This window comes from Crocuta crocuta, unplaced genomic scaffold (assembly GCF_008692635.1).
Source record: "Crocuta crocuta isolate KB4526 unplaced genomic scaffold, BGI_CrCroc_1.0 scaffold124, whole genome shotgun sequence".
Taxonomy (NCBI): Eukaryota; Metazoa; Chordata; class Mammalia; order Carnivora; family Hyaenidae; genus Crocuta; species Crocuta crocuta.
The window spans coordinates 1,430,265-1,451,119 of NW_027551573.1; the positions used below are offsets into that span (position 1 = coordinate 1,430,265).

Consider the following 20,855-nt stretch of genomic DNA (forward strand, 5'->3'; position numbering starts at 1 on the left):
TTTAACAGGAATTAATAGCTTTAAAGGTTTATTTTAAAAAAGAGAGGGAAAAATTAATGAGCTAAATGTCCAGCTTAAATTTTAGAAAAAGAATACAAAATAAACCCAGATAAAGTAGAAGAAACAGATAATAAATATAAAGGCACATATGACACAAAGTAATAAAGCAATACTAGTACTGGCAATAAAAAAAGATCCTAGTAATAAGCTATAAGATAAAGTTACAAAGATACAAAAACCAACCAACTAAACAAACAAACAAACAAAAAAAGGAAACAAAGAGATGATCAACAAGGAACAAAACTTGATCCTGAAAATACAAATTGGAACTCTAGAGAAACTGAAAAGAATAGACAGAGGAGTGAGTAAACAATATTGAGAATGAAAAACTTTTTTTAAATGTTTAAATTTTTAGATTTAAATTTTAAATTAAATTTTTAAAAATTGAGAATGTTAAATTTTTAAATGGAGATTTTCAAAGATCGTACTATAATCCCTATGCCAATACATTTGAAAACAAAATGGAAGAGTTCCTAGAAAAACAATTACCAAATCTGCCTCAAGATAAACAGTGGATAGTCTTAGAAACACTAAAAATAAAAATAAATTAAGCAGCGTTAGAAATTTCCCCACAAAGTAAACACCAGGCCCAGACAGTTTTCAGATGAGTTTTGCAAACGTTCAGATAACAGACCATTTCCATCTCCCCAACTAATGCCACAAGGCTGATAAAACTGATAAGGAACATAAAAGAAAAGAATATTATAAGCCAATCTAATTCACAAACATTGATGCCAAAACCCCTATACAAAACATTGGTGAATAGTGGTATATAAGATGATAAAACATTAATCCCTGAAATTCAAGAGTAGCTTAATTTGAGAAACTGTAAATTTCATTAATCATGTTCACAAATTAAAGAAGAACCATGATTATCTTAATGCCCAAAAAAAAAATCATTTGACAAAATTCAATCCCAGATTTTGACTAAAACAAACAAAAAACCCTAGAAATAAAAGATTCCTTAACCTAATTAAGGAAATATAGTTAGCAATCTATATCACATATTATTCTATATGAGGAAGTGTTAGAAGCCTTCCCTTTGATCAAGACAAGGATGCCCACTTTTATTGACCCTATTCAACATTATACTGGAGGTCTTAGCCAGGGCTGTAAGACAGGAAAGAAAGTCATAACAAAACGTTCATTATTTAAAAAAAAATTTCTTTAATGTTTATTTTTGAGAGAGAGAGAGAGACTGAGTGCGCACAGAGGAAGGGCAGAGAGAGGGAGACACAGAATCTGAAGCAGGCTCCAGGCTTTGAGTGTCAGCACAAAGCCCCACGCAGGGCTTGAACTCATGAACCATGAGATCATGGCCTGAACCGAAGTCAGATGCTTCACTGAGTGATCCACCAGGTACCCCAAAATTGTCATTATTAACGGGTGACAGGATTCTTTACATGGAAAACCCAAAAGATAACAATAAGTTTTTACAAATTCTAAGTGGTTTAGTAAGAAATGTTTACATAGCATAATAAAAGAAAACATCATTTAATTGTAACCAAAAAGTATAAGATGCTTAGGAATAAATTCTATCAAAAGACCTTTATGGGGCAGATCATAAAATTGTATTGAAAATTCAATATTTAAAAAAACTTTTAAGTTTATTTATTTTGAGAGAGACAGCACAAGTAGGGGAGGGGCCGAGAGAGAAGGAAAGACAGAGAATCCCAAGCAGGCTCCGCACAGTCAGTGCATAGCCCAGTGCGGGACTCGGACTCACAACACCACAAGATCATGACCTGAGCCGAAACCAAGAGTCGGATGCTTAACTGACTGAGCCACCCAGGCGCCCCAAGAAGATTCACTATTATAAAGACGTTAATGTAGCCACAAATTGAACTACTGATATAATGCAATTCTAATCCAAAGCTTTGAAGGATTTGTTTGCTTGTTTTTGGTGGCAGTGCCAAATTGATTCTAAAATATATAAAAGTACAAAGGCCAAGAATAGTTAAGACATTACTAAAGAAAAAAACACTTGCCTTCCTAAACAGTAAGACTTTGCAAAGCTGCAGTACTTAAGATTGTGTGGAACTGGCACAAGGAACAAAGTGACGAGTGTAACAGGAAAGAGATCTCAGAAACAGTCCCAGGCACATGTACGTCTGAGCTCACACTGGAGATCTGTGGAGAAATGAAGCTATCCGTGTGAGAAAGAGTGGATCCGTACCACGTACACACCAAAAAGCATCCCAGATTGAGGTGAGGACTTCTGGGTGAAAACAAAACTTTAAAGACTGAAGAAGATGATCTGATAGAATAGATTGCTGATGTGAATCTAGGGAAAGGTTTCTTAAACAAGGCACAAAAGAGCCCGAACTACATAATATTAATACATTTGACTTCATTAAAACTAAAATGAAGACCTCTGTTTATATGAAAACATCATAAAAAAATTAAAACAGAAAACATAGGCCAGAAATTGGTAGCAGGTATTCACAATACATATAGTGAACAATATTCAGAATGTATTAAGAATTTCTGCATCTCAATAAGAGAAAAGCAAGCAACCCAATAGGAATAAGGACAAAAGACACAAGCATTAACTTGTGCAGGTGACAAACATGTGAGAAAACATCCTTAACCTTACCAGTATTTAGGGAAACGCAATTTAGCAATGAGATATCATTTTATATCCATTGAATTGACCATAAATTAAGGCTACAGTAGTAGATACTGGAAAAGACATTCATGAGTCAGCAGGATCGCCTTACACCGCTGGTAGGAATATGAAATGGTTCAACCATCTTGGAAAACAATTCCTATTCCTAAGTACATACACTCTAAAGAACCTCTAGCGGTAGTTGAGGCATACATAGCTACGCATAAACTTGCTAAACACAGAGCAAGAGAATGAGAGAGAGGGTGGAATATGTAGGTAGGCACAAGATAATGGTAATGTTTTAGCTCTCGTGTTGCAAGTTAGATGATATAAGGAAATAAGTTTCCTAGATGTTTCTTTTAAATTGAATAACTTAAAACGGAAATTTTTTCATTGGGGAAGTTTATATTAATAAATAGAGCTACATGTGGTACAAATGTTCATTATCAGCCAATCTCAAGATTGTTGGTTGGGTAATTTGACCTTTAGGGGACAGTGGCTAATGAAATGCATTTCATTTAGATAAAAATTGAAAAACTCTTGCACACCAGCTCTTTCGTTAGGGGTTAAGAATATGATGGGGCGCCTGGGTGGCTCAGTCGGTTAAGCGTCTGACTTCGGCTCAGGTCATGATCTCACAGTTTGTGGGTTTGAGCCCCGCATCGGGCTCTGTGCTGACAGCTAACTCAGAGCCTGGAGCCTGTTTCAGATTCTGTGTCTCCCTCTCTCTCTGACCCTCCCCTGCTCATGCTGTCTCTCTCTCTCAGAAATAAATAAAACATAAAAAAAAAAAAAGAATATGATAAACATGACATTCTGTTTAAACACTTTTAGGAAAATAAAAACATTCTATGGATTATCTATCTAATGAAAAACCTGCAAGTCCAACATAGATATCTGATAATAAGGAAACCATTAAAACATTTTTGCCATTTTCAATCAAGCACGATGACCTCTTTGGTAAATAAGTTATAAATATATTTTTCCTAGAATGAGGGCATTATAATGCTTTCCAAGAAATTCTTGAATTTTTTGCTAAGTGGAGAAGATATCTAAATGGCAAAAACCTGACTCAAACTTGTACTCTTCAGAGCAGACGTCACACCACAGCTGAGAAGCTTTCAGTGAGTGCCAATAGTAACAAAAAGTAATTCAAAGAAAACGTAGTAATTCAAAGAAAATGTAGTAATTCGAAGAATTCTGAAAATTCCTGCTCAGAAGACTCTGTAAGACATTGCATCACTATCAAAGTCATACTATGCTGTGCACAATAACTATGAAATATTTGGGCTAGCAGGCATTTTGATCAACAATTCAACAAACCATTGATCAGTAGCAGGCGACACTTGGAAAATGTATGATACGTAAATGAAGCAGTACTTGATTTTTTTTGTTGTTGTTCTGTTAATTTCATCAGAGAAGAGATTTTGAAATGCAGTAAAGTTTATTGGCATGTTTAAACACCCTCTTCCAAAACTGCAACAGAACATGAAAAAATATTTTCCAGAGGGAAAAGCAACCAAGCGATTTAGAAATCCAACCATCACTATCCCCCAGGATGAAACTTTCAAGCTACCCAGAAGAAATTTTCAACACCCCAGCCTTTGAGCACGATGGGCAGGCCCATGAATAACCAAGAGCAGTCATCAGCAAAGTGGAAAAAAAAAAGTCTCTCCATGATTTTGGAGTCCACAATCAATCTGAATATTCAGAACTATCTGCCAGTTCCAGAACTCGCTGCAATTTCAGACACCCTTTAACTGAGAGTTAGGATTTTCTAACTTAGTAAAAATAAAAAGCGACCCATTGAGAAACTACATATGTTCCATGCTGTCACAATCCTGGATATACAGCCCTTGGCATAAAGTTGCAAATGAATTTCCTCTCCAATATATAAAACTATTATTATTACTAACCTTAAATAATTACTTATTTACAAAATCATCATGGGTCCTTTAAAAGTTTACCTAAAGCAGATGGTCTGCATTAAGTAACCCAGAGAAGTTGAAGATTTGCCAAACATGGAACCCAATGTGGGGCTTGGACTTACGACCCTGAGATCAAGACTTGAACTGAGATCAAGAGTTAGATGCTTAACCGGCTGAGCCACCCAGGTGCCCCAGCATCCCCACTTTTTTTTTTTTTATGTTTTTTATTTATTTCTAGGAGAGAGAGAGAGACAGCGTGAGCAGGGGAAGGTCAGAGAGAGAGGGAGTCACAGCTTGAAACAGGCTCCAGGCTGCGAGCTGGCAGTCAGCACAGAGCCCGACGCGGGGCTCGAACCCACGAACCGCGAGATCATGACCTAAGCAAAAGTCGGACGCTTAACCGACTAAGCCACCCAGGCGCCCCCCAGCATCCCCAGTTTTAAAGAGCAGTGCTTGGCTCTGCCCTAATCACCACTTCTGCTTTGGTCATCTATCAGGCACCATGGGGTCCAGCCTGAGAAATGCGAACTTGTACACGGCTCACCACCCTGGAGTTGGAAGGATCTGGACTCCAGTCCTTCCCCTGGTACTTTCCAGATGTATGGCTGTAGGGAACTGACTTTCCTCACTCTGAGCCACCACGTTCCCATCAGGAAAGCTCAAGTAATTCCTTCATCTTGGCAGGGTGAATTGTCAATGAGGAAACACACATGAAAGTGTTTTGACACTCACGATGTCAGACTGACATCATGAACAGATTGAAGGGTCAACTCCCATTTCTCCCACTGCCAAAAATCTTTGCCATTATGTTCTCCCAGCAGAAGCCAACGCCTGCTCACTGTTAAGGGTGATGGATGATTGTAAGGCATGCAGGACATCAGGGGAATCTCAAGGGGAAGGCAATAGCGACCCCTTTCTGAGTCACGCTTTGCTTTCTATTCAGTGATCTTTCTTTCCATCAGCCACTCGTCTACCATCCAATAAATATCTTTCATGCGACTGAGCCAGCAGCCTGTGAGCTCTCTGGTTCCACGGAGTTGCATCTTACCACAATGTTGTCAACACTTCTGTCAAGTTGTGGCATTTGTGCTGAAGCCAAAGCTGAGAACAGTGGCTGGAGAGCAGATCCCATCTGGCCCTATGGTTTGGCAGAGCCAGTCTGGTGGCTTCCCTGGGACCAGCAAGTCAAAGGGCTGGGGAAACTGGGGTTCAGGAAACAACACTGAGAATGTAAGAATGCTTCTGGGGATTGGAAAAACCAGACCCAGTTTAGTCGTGGGCTTCCTCCATCCAGTCTGACAAAGTTGTGTAGACACAGGGCGGGTGCTGAAGAAGTAGACAGACCACGGCCGCAACGGGACAGGGCTTTGTGATCTAGCAAAAGGGATGTCTTCTCAGCCAGACTTGGGGAAAGCCAGGCTTCCAGAATAGTCCTGCCAAGTTTAGGAAACAGGCAGGCTTTTCATCCTGGCTCCTCCTAGGTCTCCATGTCTAGACATTTGCTTGGTGACACCATGGTAACTGTGATGCCACAATGGAACATTCTTCCCAAGGTGGTGGAAGGAATCCCTCTGTTGAACTCTGCTGTCAGAGTGAGTTCATTTCTCCTTTGGCAGTAGCACTTCACAGAAGAGTCTGAGAGCCATCCTGACAACAAGAAACATCCAGTGTCATGAGCGGAACATGGTGACTGAGAACGGCTATTGTGCACAGTCTGAGGCAAGGGTGGGGCTGATGGTGTGGTGGATGGGGAGACACGCATCGGCTTTGAACTCAGACCCCAGTTCAAATCCCAGCTCCACCACTTGGCAGCTGTGTGGCCTTGGGCAGGCTTCTCAGTGTGTGAATGTCAGTTTCTGAATCTGTAAAATGGGGACAGTGATACTGTCTACCTTGTAGGGTTATTGCACAAATTAACGGAGCTACATACTGGGCAGTTATGATGTAAAAGTATAAGTGGCCAGTAGTGAAATGATCCCAGCATCATTTAAGCCAGCTGAGTCTGGCAAGGCGGGCAGAGCCAGGGATGGGCTTGCAGTAAACCCTGCTTTTACTTTCACCAGCATTTTATGGCTACAGAGTTAAGAAAGGGGTCAGATTCCATGAGTCAAAAGACAACCCTCCTCTGAGACCCAGCTCTCTGGGAAGCTTGGGGACCCTGGCTGGATCGAGCAGAAAACTGACACGCAGGGGCTGCCTCCTCTCCGTGGGCTCTCTTCCCAATCCTAACCAGATTGGTGCTGGACAGCTGGTCCCTGAGCCCTTCACTGCGCAGAACCGAGCAACTGGGACGTGACAGGTCTGTTTCCCAGGTCTTGCAAGCTCTGTCAGGGGAAAGGAAAGAGGCAGGGCCTCTGATGCGGTGGGGGGATAGCTACTTCGGGGAGGAGAGGGAAGGCCTGTGCGTTGGGATGTCGTGTTTTCACAGCTGCCCATGGTGTCTGCTGCGGTTCGCTCTGGGGATGGCAGAGATGAGACGGATGCTCTTGATACTGCTCTATGTCTCCCATTCTTCTGCCAGTGAGTGTGCTCCTCTTTTCTGGGACATTGTCAGCAAATCCTGTGACATGGCGGGGGAACTGTCCAGGAATCCTGTACACGGCCCTTCATGTCCAGAGAGGGACTCAGGGGGAAGGGGACTCGCACTCTGCTCGGAGAGCAGGTGTTGGTGGTGGGAGTCAGGCAAAGAAAGGGAGTCTGGGCCGTGGGTGCAGGAAAAACTGGCTTCAGCAGTCTGACTTCAGAGCTGGCCCTCGGGTGACAGTGCCATGAGGAGAGCAAGCCTCAGGTTACGGGACAGCCCACTCAGAACCCCCACCTGCTCTTCCTGGGGCTCATGCCCCAGAACCATCAGATGGGGGATGTCTTCCCCAGGCCTGGGTGGAGGCCTGTGGCGCATCTGGTGCACTTGGGAACCAGGCCCTCCCCTTGTTTCTGTTTAAGCATTGTGGTTCCAAAGAAACCTTTTATCATTAAACCAACTGACCCTCAATTCCTGGTCCCAGGAGCAAGAAGGTCCCTTGGAGCCTGCTTGGGCCTCAGTCCTTCCCTGACCTCCAGGTCATCCAGAACCAAAATCCCAGACTAGGAAGGGGCAAGTGGAGAGGTGGCCCCTGACCACAGTGAGCTTCTCCTGTCTGGCTGCCATCCCAGTTACCTCTGTCCAATCTTCCTGGAGTCAGATGGGAGACAGGACGGAGCATCCAACACCCCCACAGCACACATCAAAGGGAGGACTCCACCACTTTGCAGCCCCAAAGAGACCAAGGGGTACCCACAAAACAGAAGGGGTCTCTCCTCCCTCTTAAATAGCCTCAGGCAAGTGACCCAGGGCAAACCTTTCATTTCTAGCTCAAATTTCCTTATTGTATCCTGGCCTTCCAAGGGCTTTATAAACTAGTTAGCTCAAGCTTCGAGAAAGCAAAAGTCATCACCCACCAGTAGGCTTTTGTTGATTTGGGGAAGATTGGTTAGTGCCTTGTTCACTATAGATTGCCCATGTCCCATGAATTGAATAAATGGCTGAAAACAGAGCCACCCATGATCTGACCCACACCTGGATAGTGGTGCCCACCATGTGACACCTACCACCCAGGACCACAGATTTTTTTTTTAAGTTTATTTATGTATTTTGAGAGAGAGAAAGCACGAGTCGGGGAAAGGCAGAGAGAGGAAGAGAGAATTGCAAGCAGCCTCTGCACTGTAAGCACAGAGCCCGATGTGGGGCTCAAATTCACAAACCCTAACCTGATGGTGACCTGAGACCAAATAAAGAGTTGGATGCTTAACCTACTGAGCCACTTAGGGGCCCCAAGGACCACTGATTTAGAAACAAGTACTGGGTACTTGTGGTTTGGGATTTATAAACAGCAACCAGGGTAGTGGTTTACATTTAAAAAAAAAAAAGGAATCATCCATTAGCATTATCAGTCATGAGGGTACAGTTTGCAAAGCACCTTCCCATAACCTCACCTTATATGATCTTTACAACTCCAAGAGGTGTGTTACCCCACATTTCAAAAGAGGAAACTAAGGTCCAGAGAGGTGAAGTGGCTTTTCCCAGTCCTCACAGGATAGGGGCCAACGGTATGAGGGACAGTGCATCCAGGGCCTTCCCCAAACACTAGTAGGTCTCAAACCTGAATACACATTAGAAACTACCTGGGGAGGCTTTTTAAAATGCCAGTGCCCAGGCCCTGTCCCCAAGGGCCGGGGACTGCTGGGCAGCAGGTGGACGGAATGTGCAGCCAGGCTGAGCATCCCTGCACTCCACTCTGACTACTGAGGAAGAGCCAGGCACCCCTGGCCATGAGGGCTGTCAGGACAGGGAGGGGATCAGCAGCCACAGACAGCGAGACAGCCCATGCGTTTGCCATCCATAACGGTGCCTGCAAAGTAGGAGGCTCAGCTCACTCTGTCTGGGGCTCTGAGTTTCAAGGGTCCTGCCTGCTCTATTTTTCTTACACTTTCCATGATTCTCTGAATAAAGACTTATTTTTCAATACAGGGTGATACAGCATCTTGGGCAAAACCAGGATGGGCAAGGGGAGAATGTTTATTTAAAACATGCATCAACATTTTACTCTCATTTGAAACAAATGTCCAGACCCAAGAGACTGTCCAGTTGGAGGCAACTCACTTGAGGGCCTAGAAAGGCAAAGGCCAAGCAGGCTCGAATGGGCCAGAATCAGCCTCAACCTGGTGGGACCTTTTAACCCCTTGACGACTGGACTTCAGGGAGCGCCTGATAAAGCAAAATGCTTTTGCTCATTGACCAGATGATTTATTGAGCACTTACTATGGACCCGTAGGGATACACTGGCAAACAAAACAAACACGGGGCAGCCACGCATGTCTAACTGCCCAGGCAGGGAACAGCAAGGGCAAATCTGAGGATGTGAAATGTGGCTGGAACAGCGACTGTGAGGGACTGAAGGTGTATGAAGTTTGAATTCTGGCTCTGTACCATGAAGTCGTACATATCAGCAGTGCTCCAACTTTTCTACACTCTTAAAAATTATGGAGGGCCCCCAAATAATTTTTGCTGTGAAGCTATATCTTTCCAAATTTACCCTATCAGAAATTAAAAACTGGGAAAAATTAAAAACGCAAGGATATACAGGTTCACACATTGCTGGTAGCCATCACAGTGATGACATCATGTATCCTCTGGAAAATTCCACTCGCAGATGAGTGAGAGAACGACGGTGAGAAAGCAAAGACTGTCTTAGTATTCTTATGAAAAGAGTTTTAACCCGTTTTAACCTGAGGACTCCCAGAGGTCCCAGACCACGCTTTGAGAACCGCTTTCAGATACGGCCTCGAGTGTACTGCTAAGTGCCCAATAGATGAGAGGGATTATCCATAGTCTAAGGGGTTATTTTTAGCTTCCAAGAGGCCATCAAGCATCTTTTATGGAGAAGATGACCCACTGGGAAAAGAAATGGGGGTGGTAGAGCTCGTGGTGACCAAGATGGAGAGCCGGAAGGAGTGGGGGGGACCCAGCAGGAGAGGGGTCCTGAGGTCTGACTCCGCAGTGGCGGCCACAGGCCACCCACTCCTTGCCGCAGCAGTGAGGCCCCCACACACCCTCTCTGCAGGTTGTGGCATCCAGAAAATCAACGTTATGGAAACTTCCGAGGAGGGTTTGGTCAAAGACAAGGAATTCCCGTGGGTGGTGTCGCTGCAGGATTCCCAGTACACCCACCTGGCTTTCGGCAGCATCCTCAGTGAGTTCTGGATCATCAGCATCGCGTCCGCCTTGCAGAACAGGCCAGTACCCCCTGCCTCTGGGGCCTACTCAGCTCCCTGCGGTGGGGGTGGAGGGCCCCTTTCCGGCTCAGCCTGGGGAGACAGGGAAGGTAGAGTGTTGGTGACGGGGCAACGGCGCTTGCCCTGCCATGCCTCTTGGGGTCCTGGAATCACCAGCTGCCAAAGTCCTGCTGTCCAGTGTGTTCTCTGCTGTGGGGACTGTCAGCTGCACAATTACAAGGTGAGGTGACTGTTCCTCCATCCTGCACAGGAAGGATACCCATTCCCATTTTACTGCAATACGAGCACTGACTCCTGATACTCAGAGGTCCTTATTCTAATCTTGTTAAGTGAATTGATAGGAGCCTGTACCTTAAAACACTTAACTTCAAACCTTAACAACGTGTCTGCTACAGACATATGTGCATAGAGAAAACATGAAGGAAATATGCAAACATTTTACGAGCACTTATTTCTGGATGCTCAGCATGCACCTGATTTCTATTTTCTTCTTTGAACTTTTCTGTATTCTCCAAATTCTATGCACTAAATGTATGCATCCTTGTAAACCAGGAAAAAAAAAACCCTCAAATGTTATTAAAGGAATAATTGTTTTGTAAAACATCTTACTTTTTGACCCCAAAATTTCACTTTTGAGAATCAACATTAATGAAATAATTTCAACCACTGGAAAAGTTTTATGCACAAAGTTGTTCATAAGATGGTCAAATATACACAAAACACTTGAAATGTATTGACCAATTATCATGGGTAAATAAATTATAGTACAGTTACTCACTCATATATGTATAGCATATAATATACAGCATATAAATTAATATATATAATTATGTATATATCTCTATATGTACTACTTATATACCTTATATGTGTATATATGTGTATATATGCATACAGAGCATGGGGGGAGAGATTATAATTACTATAATTGCCCAAATAAGTAATAATATAAACCCTTGAAAGAATATTGTGGAGATGCTGAATTTTTAAACCTATAACTTATATTTTTATTTGAAAATATGTATATTTATTTATTTCTATTTTAGAGAGAGAGAGAGCACAAGTGGGGGAGAGGGGCAGAGGGAGAGAGNGTCCGTTGATGGACACTTAGGCTGAGAAAGAGAGAGAATCTTAATTAAGCAGGCTCCATGCTCAGCATGGAGCCCGATATGGGGCTCCATCCCACGACCCTAGGATCATGACCTGAGCTGAAATCAGGAGTTAGACACTCAACAGACTGAGCCACCTAGGCACTCTGAAAATGCATGCATTTAAATGAAAATACATGTACATAGTATAATGTTCAGGGGAAACCAAAAGGTATATGATGAAAAGCGGCTCCTTTCCCCTGGCTTCAGACACTAACTCCCTCCCTTAAGCCGTATTCTGCCATCAGTTTCTTAAATATTCTTCCTTAATTACTCAATGCACTTATGGATATCTATATATCTATAGGTCTATCTATATTGATTCTTGTATCTATTGACAGAGACAGATTTTTCCTTCCCTCTTGTATTAATCTGCTAGGACTGCCATGACAAAATCCCACACACAGGGTGGCTTAGACAACAGAAATTTATTTCTCACCTTTTAGAGGCCAGAAGTCCAAGATCAAGGTGTCAGCAGGACTGGTTTCTCCTGAGGACTCTCTTTGGCTTGAAGATCGCTGCCTTCTTGCGTGTCTTCACATAGCCTTTCCTTAGCCTGTGCATTCCTGATGTCTCTCCCTCCTCTTACAAGGACGCCAGTCCCTTGGGTTAGGGTCCCACCCTTACCACCTCATTTAATCTTAATAACATCCTTACAGGCCCTATATCCAAACACAGCCACCTCTAGGGCTAGGACTTTGCAAGACTTCACCTACCAATTTGGCATGACACAATTCAGTCTATAACAGCCCCTGATACAACTGATAGTGTACCATACACAGCATTACACTCTTAGCTTTTTCACTCTATCAGGAATGTTGAGCCACCTTTTCTTAATCATTACAGAGAGAACTCCCACACTTACCAGCTGCACAGTATCCCAGGATGGACCTATCATAATTACACAGTCCTCTAATAATGGAAATTTGGGTTGCTTCCGATCTTTTCCTAGTACCAAAAGCTGCTGCAAGTAGACATACTTTTCCATATATTATTTCATACATGTGCAATATGCTATAGCATGAATAACCCAGGAGTGGACAGACTGGGCTGAATCTCAGTACTATTGCCAACTAGCCTTCCAGAGAGATTCTGCTTTCTGTGTAGTGTTGTCATTATTGTTATTTTCTATCTGGTCTATCTATTTTAGTTTTGATTTTCCCTTTGCCTCAGGGTTTTATTAAAGACAGAGTTTTAAAATACCCAAGCGGTGGGGTGTTTGGTTTGTTTTGTTTTCTGCCCTTATCTCAATTTGAGTTATACTACATGATGATCATATCTATTTAGAAATTTGTTGGGGTTGTCCTTGCGGTCTACTATATGTGAGCCATGTGAATGTTTCTCACAGCTAAAATTAAAAGTTTCACTCTCTGTCTTCAGTGTACAATTTAATATATAAAATTGGGGGAGGGATTCTCTCTGATCTGTCCTAGGCTGAAAGAGGGGAGTTAAAATGTATCATGAACAAGCTTCTGGTTCTTTCCCCTATTTCCTGGTGTGTTTCCTTTATAAACATTATGTCACATGCTGCAGATGTTTATGACTACAAGGTCTTCACTGTAGACTGAATTCTTTCTCATCATTAAGAGCCTTTCTGTCTTACTTCATGTTCTTCTGCTCTAAAGTGATGTTCTGAATGAAACCCTTGCTTCTTGTTTTCATTTTAGGTTATGTTTTCTGCTTTTGTGGCTTCTTGTTTGTCTTTTCATTATTATGGCCTTTGTTTTGTTTTGAATGTCTCTTTGGAAAGTTTTAGTTTTTGTTCTGGTGTTCACCTTAGAGTTATAATTTCATGGAAGACAACAACATCCTCAGTTTCTTTCTGGACTGTCCTCTTTATTATCATTATTATTATTTAATGTTTATTTTTGAGAGAGAGAGAGCACAAGCGGGAAGAGGCAGAGAGAGAACAAGACACGGAATCCAAAGCAGGCTCCAGGCTCTGCACTGTCAGCACAGAGCCTGACGCGGGGCTTGAATTCACAAACCCTTAGATCATGACCTAAACCAAAGTCAGATGCTTAAGTGACTGAGCCACCCAGATCCCCCTGGACTGTCCTCTTTAGAGTCCTACTGTGGTCAATGGCAAAAGTTCTGTCCTTTTACTACTTCCCTCCTTCTCCACCACACAATTTTAACATACACATGCTTTACTGTTTACCTTGATTCACATATATATTTGCACATCCTTATTATTTTACATATTAGCTATAAACAAGTATGTTTAGATTCCTTTAAAAGATGAGAAAACTGACATATATACCTACGTTCCGACTTTCTTTTTAGCTTCAGTTATACCATGTGATTACTGCCAGAGTTTACATTTTGACTCTAACCTAAACTAAAAAGGTTTTAATTTTAGTCCAATGTTATAACGAACTCCACACTTACTGACGGTCCTTTTGCTGGATTTTCTCCATTCAACACTAGAATTGGCTAAAATTTGTCTTCAAGTATGTCATTTCTTAAAGGGCTCCAAGAACCATATTTCCTTGGGTTTTGCATACTCCCAAATGTGCTGGCCTTAAGCCTGAATGACAAGTGTAGAATTCATGGATCATGCCTTCTTTCTTTTTGAGACTTAACAGGCATTACCACCACAGCCCCCACCTCCCAACCACCAAGGCTTCTGGTATTAAGTCTAGCTGAGGAGAAGCCTGAGGCCAATCTGCTCTTTACCTCTCTAGGTACAGGACCACTCATCCCAGTACCCCTGGGAGAGGTCTGGTTCACACAGGTCCTGCTGTTGAGTGTCCCCTTTCACTCTCTCAAGTTCCCTGGGTTAGGCAACAAATTACATGGCCAAACTCAAGATGACTTAATCTGGTTTTGTTTGGATGCCCAAGGATTCCTTCTTTGTCACAGAAGTCCAGCAACTTTCCTAACAATGCAGCATCTCTCCCATCTACTCTCTACTCTCTTCTACCCTCTGGGTCCCAGGAGGCTGACCTGTGTGGGTTACACCAATGTTACTCTTATCTCCAAGGTTCCAGCCGGGTTAGGCCAAGGGGAGTACTGGCAAGAGACCAGAGGAAGTGGGAGGGCGAGAGCAGGGTCCTTACTCCCCAGAGGGGTGCTGCAGCCTGGCTGCCCCCTCCAGCCAAGTGACCCACTCCCTCTGCTCTGACCGCTCCCTCCCCTCTAGTACCCAGAGGCACACCGGCACCCTGTTGTTACCGAGCATTTGCCACGTGACACCCAGGTACTGAACTATTCTTTGAGATGTCTCTACATCCTTCCAAGACCACTGTAAAGAACCCCTTAAACTTTCCCCAACTTACCTTGAGTGTGCCATCTGTTTCCTGCTGGGAGCTGACAAGGATATGTTTCCATGTTGACCATTCTGTATTGCTTTTTCCCTAGGGGGTGGAGTACACTTCCAAACTGCAGAGCAAAGGCTTATTTCCAGAAAACTTCCCAAAATTAGATCCTAAAATCTTTTTTCTGTCTTATTTGGGTTACTTTCTTTGTGATCTGCTGGCTCTCCATTGATTGCCATATTTGTCATTCCCCTCTCTCTCCTTTAAAAAATCTTTGTTAATGTCCATTTTAGTCTGGTTACTTTTCTCAGTCCTCCGCCCTGTGCCCCTTATTGTATTTTCTGTCTTCTCTATTCTTCTTTATGCAGCTTCCAATTTGGCTGTTATTTTGGTGCTGGTTTTGTTTATTTTCTTTCTACTTCTTTGCTGAGAAGCATGTTTGACCAGCTTTTCCTGACTTTGTGGGGGTAGGTACCATCTAGAACACCTGTGCTCCTGCCATCTTTTACTGCTGTTGTCAGCACTGCCTCTGATTCTGAGGTTTGGATTCTCTAGTGTCTCTTCGTTTTATGGTGTTTTTTTCAGCATTTGTTTCTCATTCTTTTAGTCCCTTGGGTGGTCCCCAAGGGGAGAAAGGAAAACAACCAAATGAACTCCATCACTATTATAATCAGAATTTCTCTAAAGAGTATTTACAGAGTATGTAATATGAAAAGCTGTTTCTATTAAAATGTTAAGTTCTGAAATCAAGAGTCAAGGTTACATCTTTGGTGTAACTATGACTATAAAAAGCCAAAAAACCCAAAACTATGGAAAAAGCATGAAAAAAAGATAGCCATAACAGATTATCTTTGGGTGGTGGGACAAATGACATTAAGATAGAGGAATTCCCAAGATGCTATGGGCTCACAAAGGAGGACACGAGCCTAGGAGTTCAGAAAAGATTTCCTGGGGACTGGGTCCAAAGGGGTGAGTGAAAAGTAGCCCAGGAAAAATGAGGTGGATGAGTGTTCCAACCCCCTCCCCCCAATAGTAAATATGAAAAGGAAGGTGTGAAGTTTTCATGCCGCCTTGGCTTCTAAAGAGTCCCTTGCTTTTTCTCTAGGAAGGACACCATTGTTATGGTTGGCATAGCTAAGATGGATGCCAAAGTGATTGCTCATGAAGAGTATCCAGTCAACACCATCATCATCCATGAGGATTTTAATAATGAGACCATGAACAATAATGTAGCTCTCCTGAAGACAGACACAGCGATGCGGTTCAGCAACTTGGTCGGACCCATCTGCTTCCTTGGCAGAAAGCTGCATAAGCCACCAGCCTTGCGGAACTGCTGGGTGGCAGGATGGAATCCCACGTCTGCAGTTAATGCCTTCCTTCTCCTAGAGGAGGCTGTGTGTGTGCGAGCAGTGGGGGCGACTTGGATGAACTGCTCTAGGGTTTATCTTCATAATTCCCATCGCTCAAGATTCTAGAGTTGGGCTGGAACCCTTGTGTAATCAGTCAGGATTCCCCATGCTTGTCTTTCTGTGCCCATTCTTACATTTGGTCCTATTTCTTTTAGGTCTACACCCAAATTAGAAGCGCACAGTCAGTAAACAGTTTGAAGGGAGGGCAAGGCCTGAAGGGAGAGGTCAGGGGACATTATTCCCTGAACTGAGGCTGATTGCCCTCCTGGCCAAGCCATCCTTGTTTTCTTTTATTCTTGGGAAATGAGCAAGGAAATGTATTCTCTGTCGATGTGGAAGAAGTTTGAATATGTTCCCTATTTTCATATTCAAGTTCAAAGCAAAGGTAGTTTTCAGAACAACTCAGACACAGTTTCTGATTTCTATGAGAACAGGGAAGTTTATCAGAATATTTTCTACTCATTCCCATCTGGATACGTGAGTTGTAGTTAACACAGGCAATGTCTTCTCATTAATAATTCTTGGCTCTTTGTTGCATGGTCCAGACAGGAAATCACATGACGATGAGTATTCTGAGGAAAATCTCCGTGAAAGACATCAACATGTGTCCCTTACACAAACTCAAGAAAACAGGATGTGGCAATCACATAGAGCAGGAAACCGATGCTGTCTGTTTGGTAAGAACATAATGGAGTAAAAGCTAAAGGCGGAGAGTAAGCAGTGGTCACTTCAAGGGAGTCTTGGGACTCTTTCTCATTGCGCGGTGAACTCTGTGAGGGATTGGTAGGGACTGTCACTTCGGATTCATGGCTGTCTCTGGGGTGAATGGTACTAGGCAAATAGCACATATTCAATAAAAATCTACCAAGTGGACTAAACAGTCACTATTTTCAATGTGACACGATTAAGCACGTGTAAGTCATAGGAGGTTTTTCACTGGCTAGAAGTCTGCAAGTGTGAGTCCAAACCATGTATACTTTGAGCATGTCTACAGGGTGGGTGTCACTGTATTCAGCTTCTGTGGAATCTAGACTCTGATGCTATTGCTCATCAGTTATTGGGTTTTTTTGGCTCTTTTACTGTAATAAGCCCTGCCCTCCAATCAGATGAGGGCCGTACAGATGTGGCTGTCTTACTACCTCAGCAAAATGTGTGGAACCGACAAGCCCCTGGTCCAGTCTCCCTCCTGTCCACACCCATAGAAGATGGGGGCTCATAGGGATCATGCAGTTAATAAATGTTATAGTAAGGACGAGAATTCAGGTCTACCAGGTTTCCAGGCAGTCTGTCTCCTCTACTGCAAAATGTCTACTCTCTACTACTTCTAATCTCTACTCTTCTTCAAAGTAACTTTCAGGATTCCCTGATGGGGAACATTTTTTGTCCAGATGATCTAGGGAAAGTATTTTAGAGAAAGGGGGAAGAATACACATATGTGGACGATTCTTTCTAAAAGTAATTTTATTGCAAATCCATGAAGGACTGCCTTTCTTTACGCAGTTAAGTTTGCCCTTCCAAAGCTGGTTTGACATTTATTGAGTGTTCACTTTGTACTGCATGCTAGCAGGTGGAAGACTAGCAACTTTTTAAGTTAGATCATTGAGGCAGTCCCTCAATCCAGCACCATATTTCATCAACTCTAAGATGCTGTCAGTTGTGGAATGCACCATTATTGTGTAGAATACCAAGAGAGAGAAAATGCTGCCAGTTAAACTCTGATATCAACCAATTAGAAGATGTATATCATTCCAAAGAAGTTAATTTTTTTTAAGCTTATTTATTTTGAGAGAGTGAGAGTGTGAGTGATGGAGGGCCAGAGAGGGAGACAGAGAATCTCAAGCAGGCTCTGTGCTGACAGCACAGAAGTGGGGGCTTGATCCCACGAACTGTGAGATCATGACCTGAGCTGAAATCAGTCAGAAGCTTAACCAACTGAGCCACTCAGGTGCCCCAAAAGATGTTAATTTTTCAAGAGCATCTTAGATTCAGTGGGATATGGTAAGCTGCTTCTACTCTACATGATCACCTCTTCAAATCTACCTGCAAAGTGTAGACTGGTTTTTAACTGTAGCACAGTTAAACTGTGCTCACAAACTGGCTCAGACAAATAAATGGTGACTTGTCTACCTAGGATCCTTTCCTCTCTTGGAAATATGTTCTAGAGTCCAGAGGTCCTCAAAGCCATACTTCAAATATGAAGAATAAACCACCTAAATCCGATATCTGACTAATGGGTCCCCAGAAACCCAACAAAAGCAGAATCACTCTGAACCCACTCCACCTCCTTTCCCCACACTGGTAAGGCTTTTGTTCAATGTCAAGGTTAAGGATCACACAGTAAAAGAGCCCCTTTAAGCTGGGGCTGCTCCAGAGGAATACCGGGTACTTCTCTCTCAGCTGCTTGGGCTTCAGAAGTTGGGTCTTTTACACTTTATGAGGAAGGGGATAAGCTGTGTATTCTACACCCAGGCAGAGTGGCACCTTGCAAAACAATGCAATAGCCGGGGAGGTCTACTGTACAATCATTCATTCATCAACAATTCATCCTAAATTGCACTATTTTTCTTCCTCCAGCTATGGAACCATAGTTAAAGCAAATTGGGGGTGGAACTGGAGACAGGAGGGGAGAGCATGCCACGCTTGGCCAGATGGCCTCTCTGCCCCAGGCACACATGACAGGGGGCAGACGCAGGCCCGATCAACAGTCCTAGCACAGCCAGCCAGGCCTGGCGATGAAATTTCTGTCCTTTGCTCCATGGCATACAGGGCAGCGAGAGCACCGTGTGTTTGCCCAGTCCTGCTACACAGGTGGGCCACGTAGGCCTAAGGGGCTGGCCAGCCTTTGAATGACAACCCTTCTTGGGGCAAGATGGACCACAGGTTTGGAATGGGGTCAGGTATTCCCTTAAGGGGAGGCTTGGGGCCGGAGAAGTTAAGGTAAATTATACCTAGCAGTTGCCTTGTTGCTATTCCCGTATTTCTCAACTTTTCACATAAAAGTGATGGCCTTTTATAGACACCAGGATAATAGTAGCTAATTCTTTATTAAGGGTGTACTGTGTGCCAGGCACTGTGTTAGGGCTCTGCACTTTACTCAGAGAGAAGTAGCTAACTCGCCCGGGGCACACATCTAGGTAGGCGTGCAAAGCTTCTGTGCCCTCCCCTGAAGGGAGTGAGGTCTGTGTGGTGGAACTCCCGAGTCCCAGAGGAAGGCTGGGAGCATGGGCAGGGCTGGTGAGCAGGTGCACTGACGGGCAGCTGCCAGGTGGGAAAGCCGTGAACCCCGCCTGGTGGGTGCTCCCCGGGAAGTGTGACGCTGACCCTGGCAGAAGCGCGGGACAGAGGCAGCAGCTTAAATGGAGGATGGAAACAAAATAGGAGAAGGGAAAATGTGAGCATTCCAGGCTAGAAAGAAATATATATATATATCTTCTAATATATATATTATATGTTATATAATATATATATATATGTATCTTCCTCTCTCTCTCAACATTGGAGGGATGAGAAACCAAGAGAGGGTGAGGATTCAGTCAAAGGGGCATGAAAATGAAATGGGAACCAGGAAGCTAAAGGTAAACAGCAGAAGCCTGTAAATAATCTGCACAATAAAAGAAAAATTCATCTTGTTAGAATTTGTGGTGGTGGCTGCCTAGATTGGAAATAGTATCCAATAATTTACCCCCTCTCCAGTAAGAACCAGTGTAAAACATTTCTGGAACAAACAGTAAATTGCACAAGGATATATTTAAAAAGAAAATGAGTTTTCCTAAGACCTGAAGCCTTCTGTCCTTTGTCACAGGGGGACCCAGGAAACCCCATGGTATGCCAGCTACAGCAACTGAATCTGTGGGTGCTGAGAGGAATCTTGACCCATGGTGGTGACAAATGCCCTGGCTTTTTTATGTACATCAAGGTGGAAGACTACAGCGATTGGATTATGTCCAAGACTAAGAAAACCAGCCGTCCGCTGTCTTCTTTCCACCACTGGGAGAATTCACTGCTTTTGCCCAACTACAAAGCACATTTCACCGTTACACAAAGAAAACATTCTGGGCTGGGCCAAGGTGAATGGTCGCAAGCATACTCGCAAGGACAAAAAAAGGCCACCATACATTCGTTGCCAGCAAACAGCTCTAGAAAGAGTCCGGACATCAGGGGGAAAAGGTTAAAGGAATTAGGCAGGTCTTCTGCTGTGGCCAAACCACCCATGTACTATGACTATTATGGCGGGGACTCTGGGGAGAGTAGAGGGCCTATTTCGGGTCAGAACAGGTCACATCAGTCCCAAGAAATTATCTTGTTTTTCTTTGTGCTTGTTTTCTTTTGCAATGGTAGCTAGTCTAGGACTTAACCCTCCCAACTGAAGAGTAAGCTCAGAATGCTGAGTGCCGGGCAGTCACCATTCTGTTCTGCTGTCTGTTTAATGGTGTCTGTTTTTGCTAGATACACACCTTGGCTGCCATGGATAGGCCCAGGGCGCACAGCGGGCTGGCTCTCCCTCCTCTGTCCCACTCCCACATGCGGGAAGGTCACTTTCATTTGTGCCTGTGAACTAAATGTGGGCTAACAAGTGTCAAACCATTAGAGTGCCCTGTGGTTCTTTCAGTGTTAACGTTGCAGGGGCCAGGCTGTGAAAACACTCCCCACGGGCAAATGTGGCCTGGGAA

The 20,855-nt window shown here is 43.6% G+C and overlaps 1 protein-coding gene and 1 long non-coding RNA gene across 3 annotated transcripts in view; one reads left to right on the plus strand and one right to left on the minus strand.

Annotated features, from left to right (window-relative positions):
• The window catches only part of LOC144220991 (uncharacterized), a 36,839-nt gene extending 30,599 nt beyond the window's left edge, over positions 1-6,240 (minus strand). For both annotated transcript variants that reach the window (XR_013331913.1, XR_013331914.1), the window contains exon 1: positions 5,645-6,240. This is a non-coding gene — a long non-coding RNA (uncharacterized LOC144220991). The remainder of the gene's footprint in view (positions 1-5,644) is intronic.
• A 787-nt stretch (positions 6,241-7,027) lies between these two features.
• On the plus strand, positions 7,028-20,769 carry PRSS54 (serine protease 54). Its single transcript, XM_077751373.1, is given in 6 exon segments — positions 7,028-7,066; positions 7,068-7,116; positions 10,197-10,368; positions 15,882-16,140; positions 16,731-16,862; positions 19,988-20,769. Coding segments are annotated over 6 exon segments (1,188 nt in total). The 5' UTR covers positions 7,028-7,030; the 3' UTR covers positions 20,528-20,769.
• The last annotated feature ends 86 nt before the right edge of the window (positions 20,770-20,855 follow it).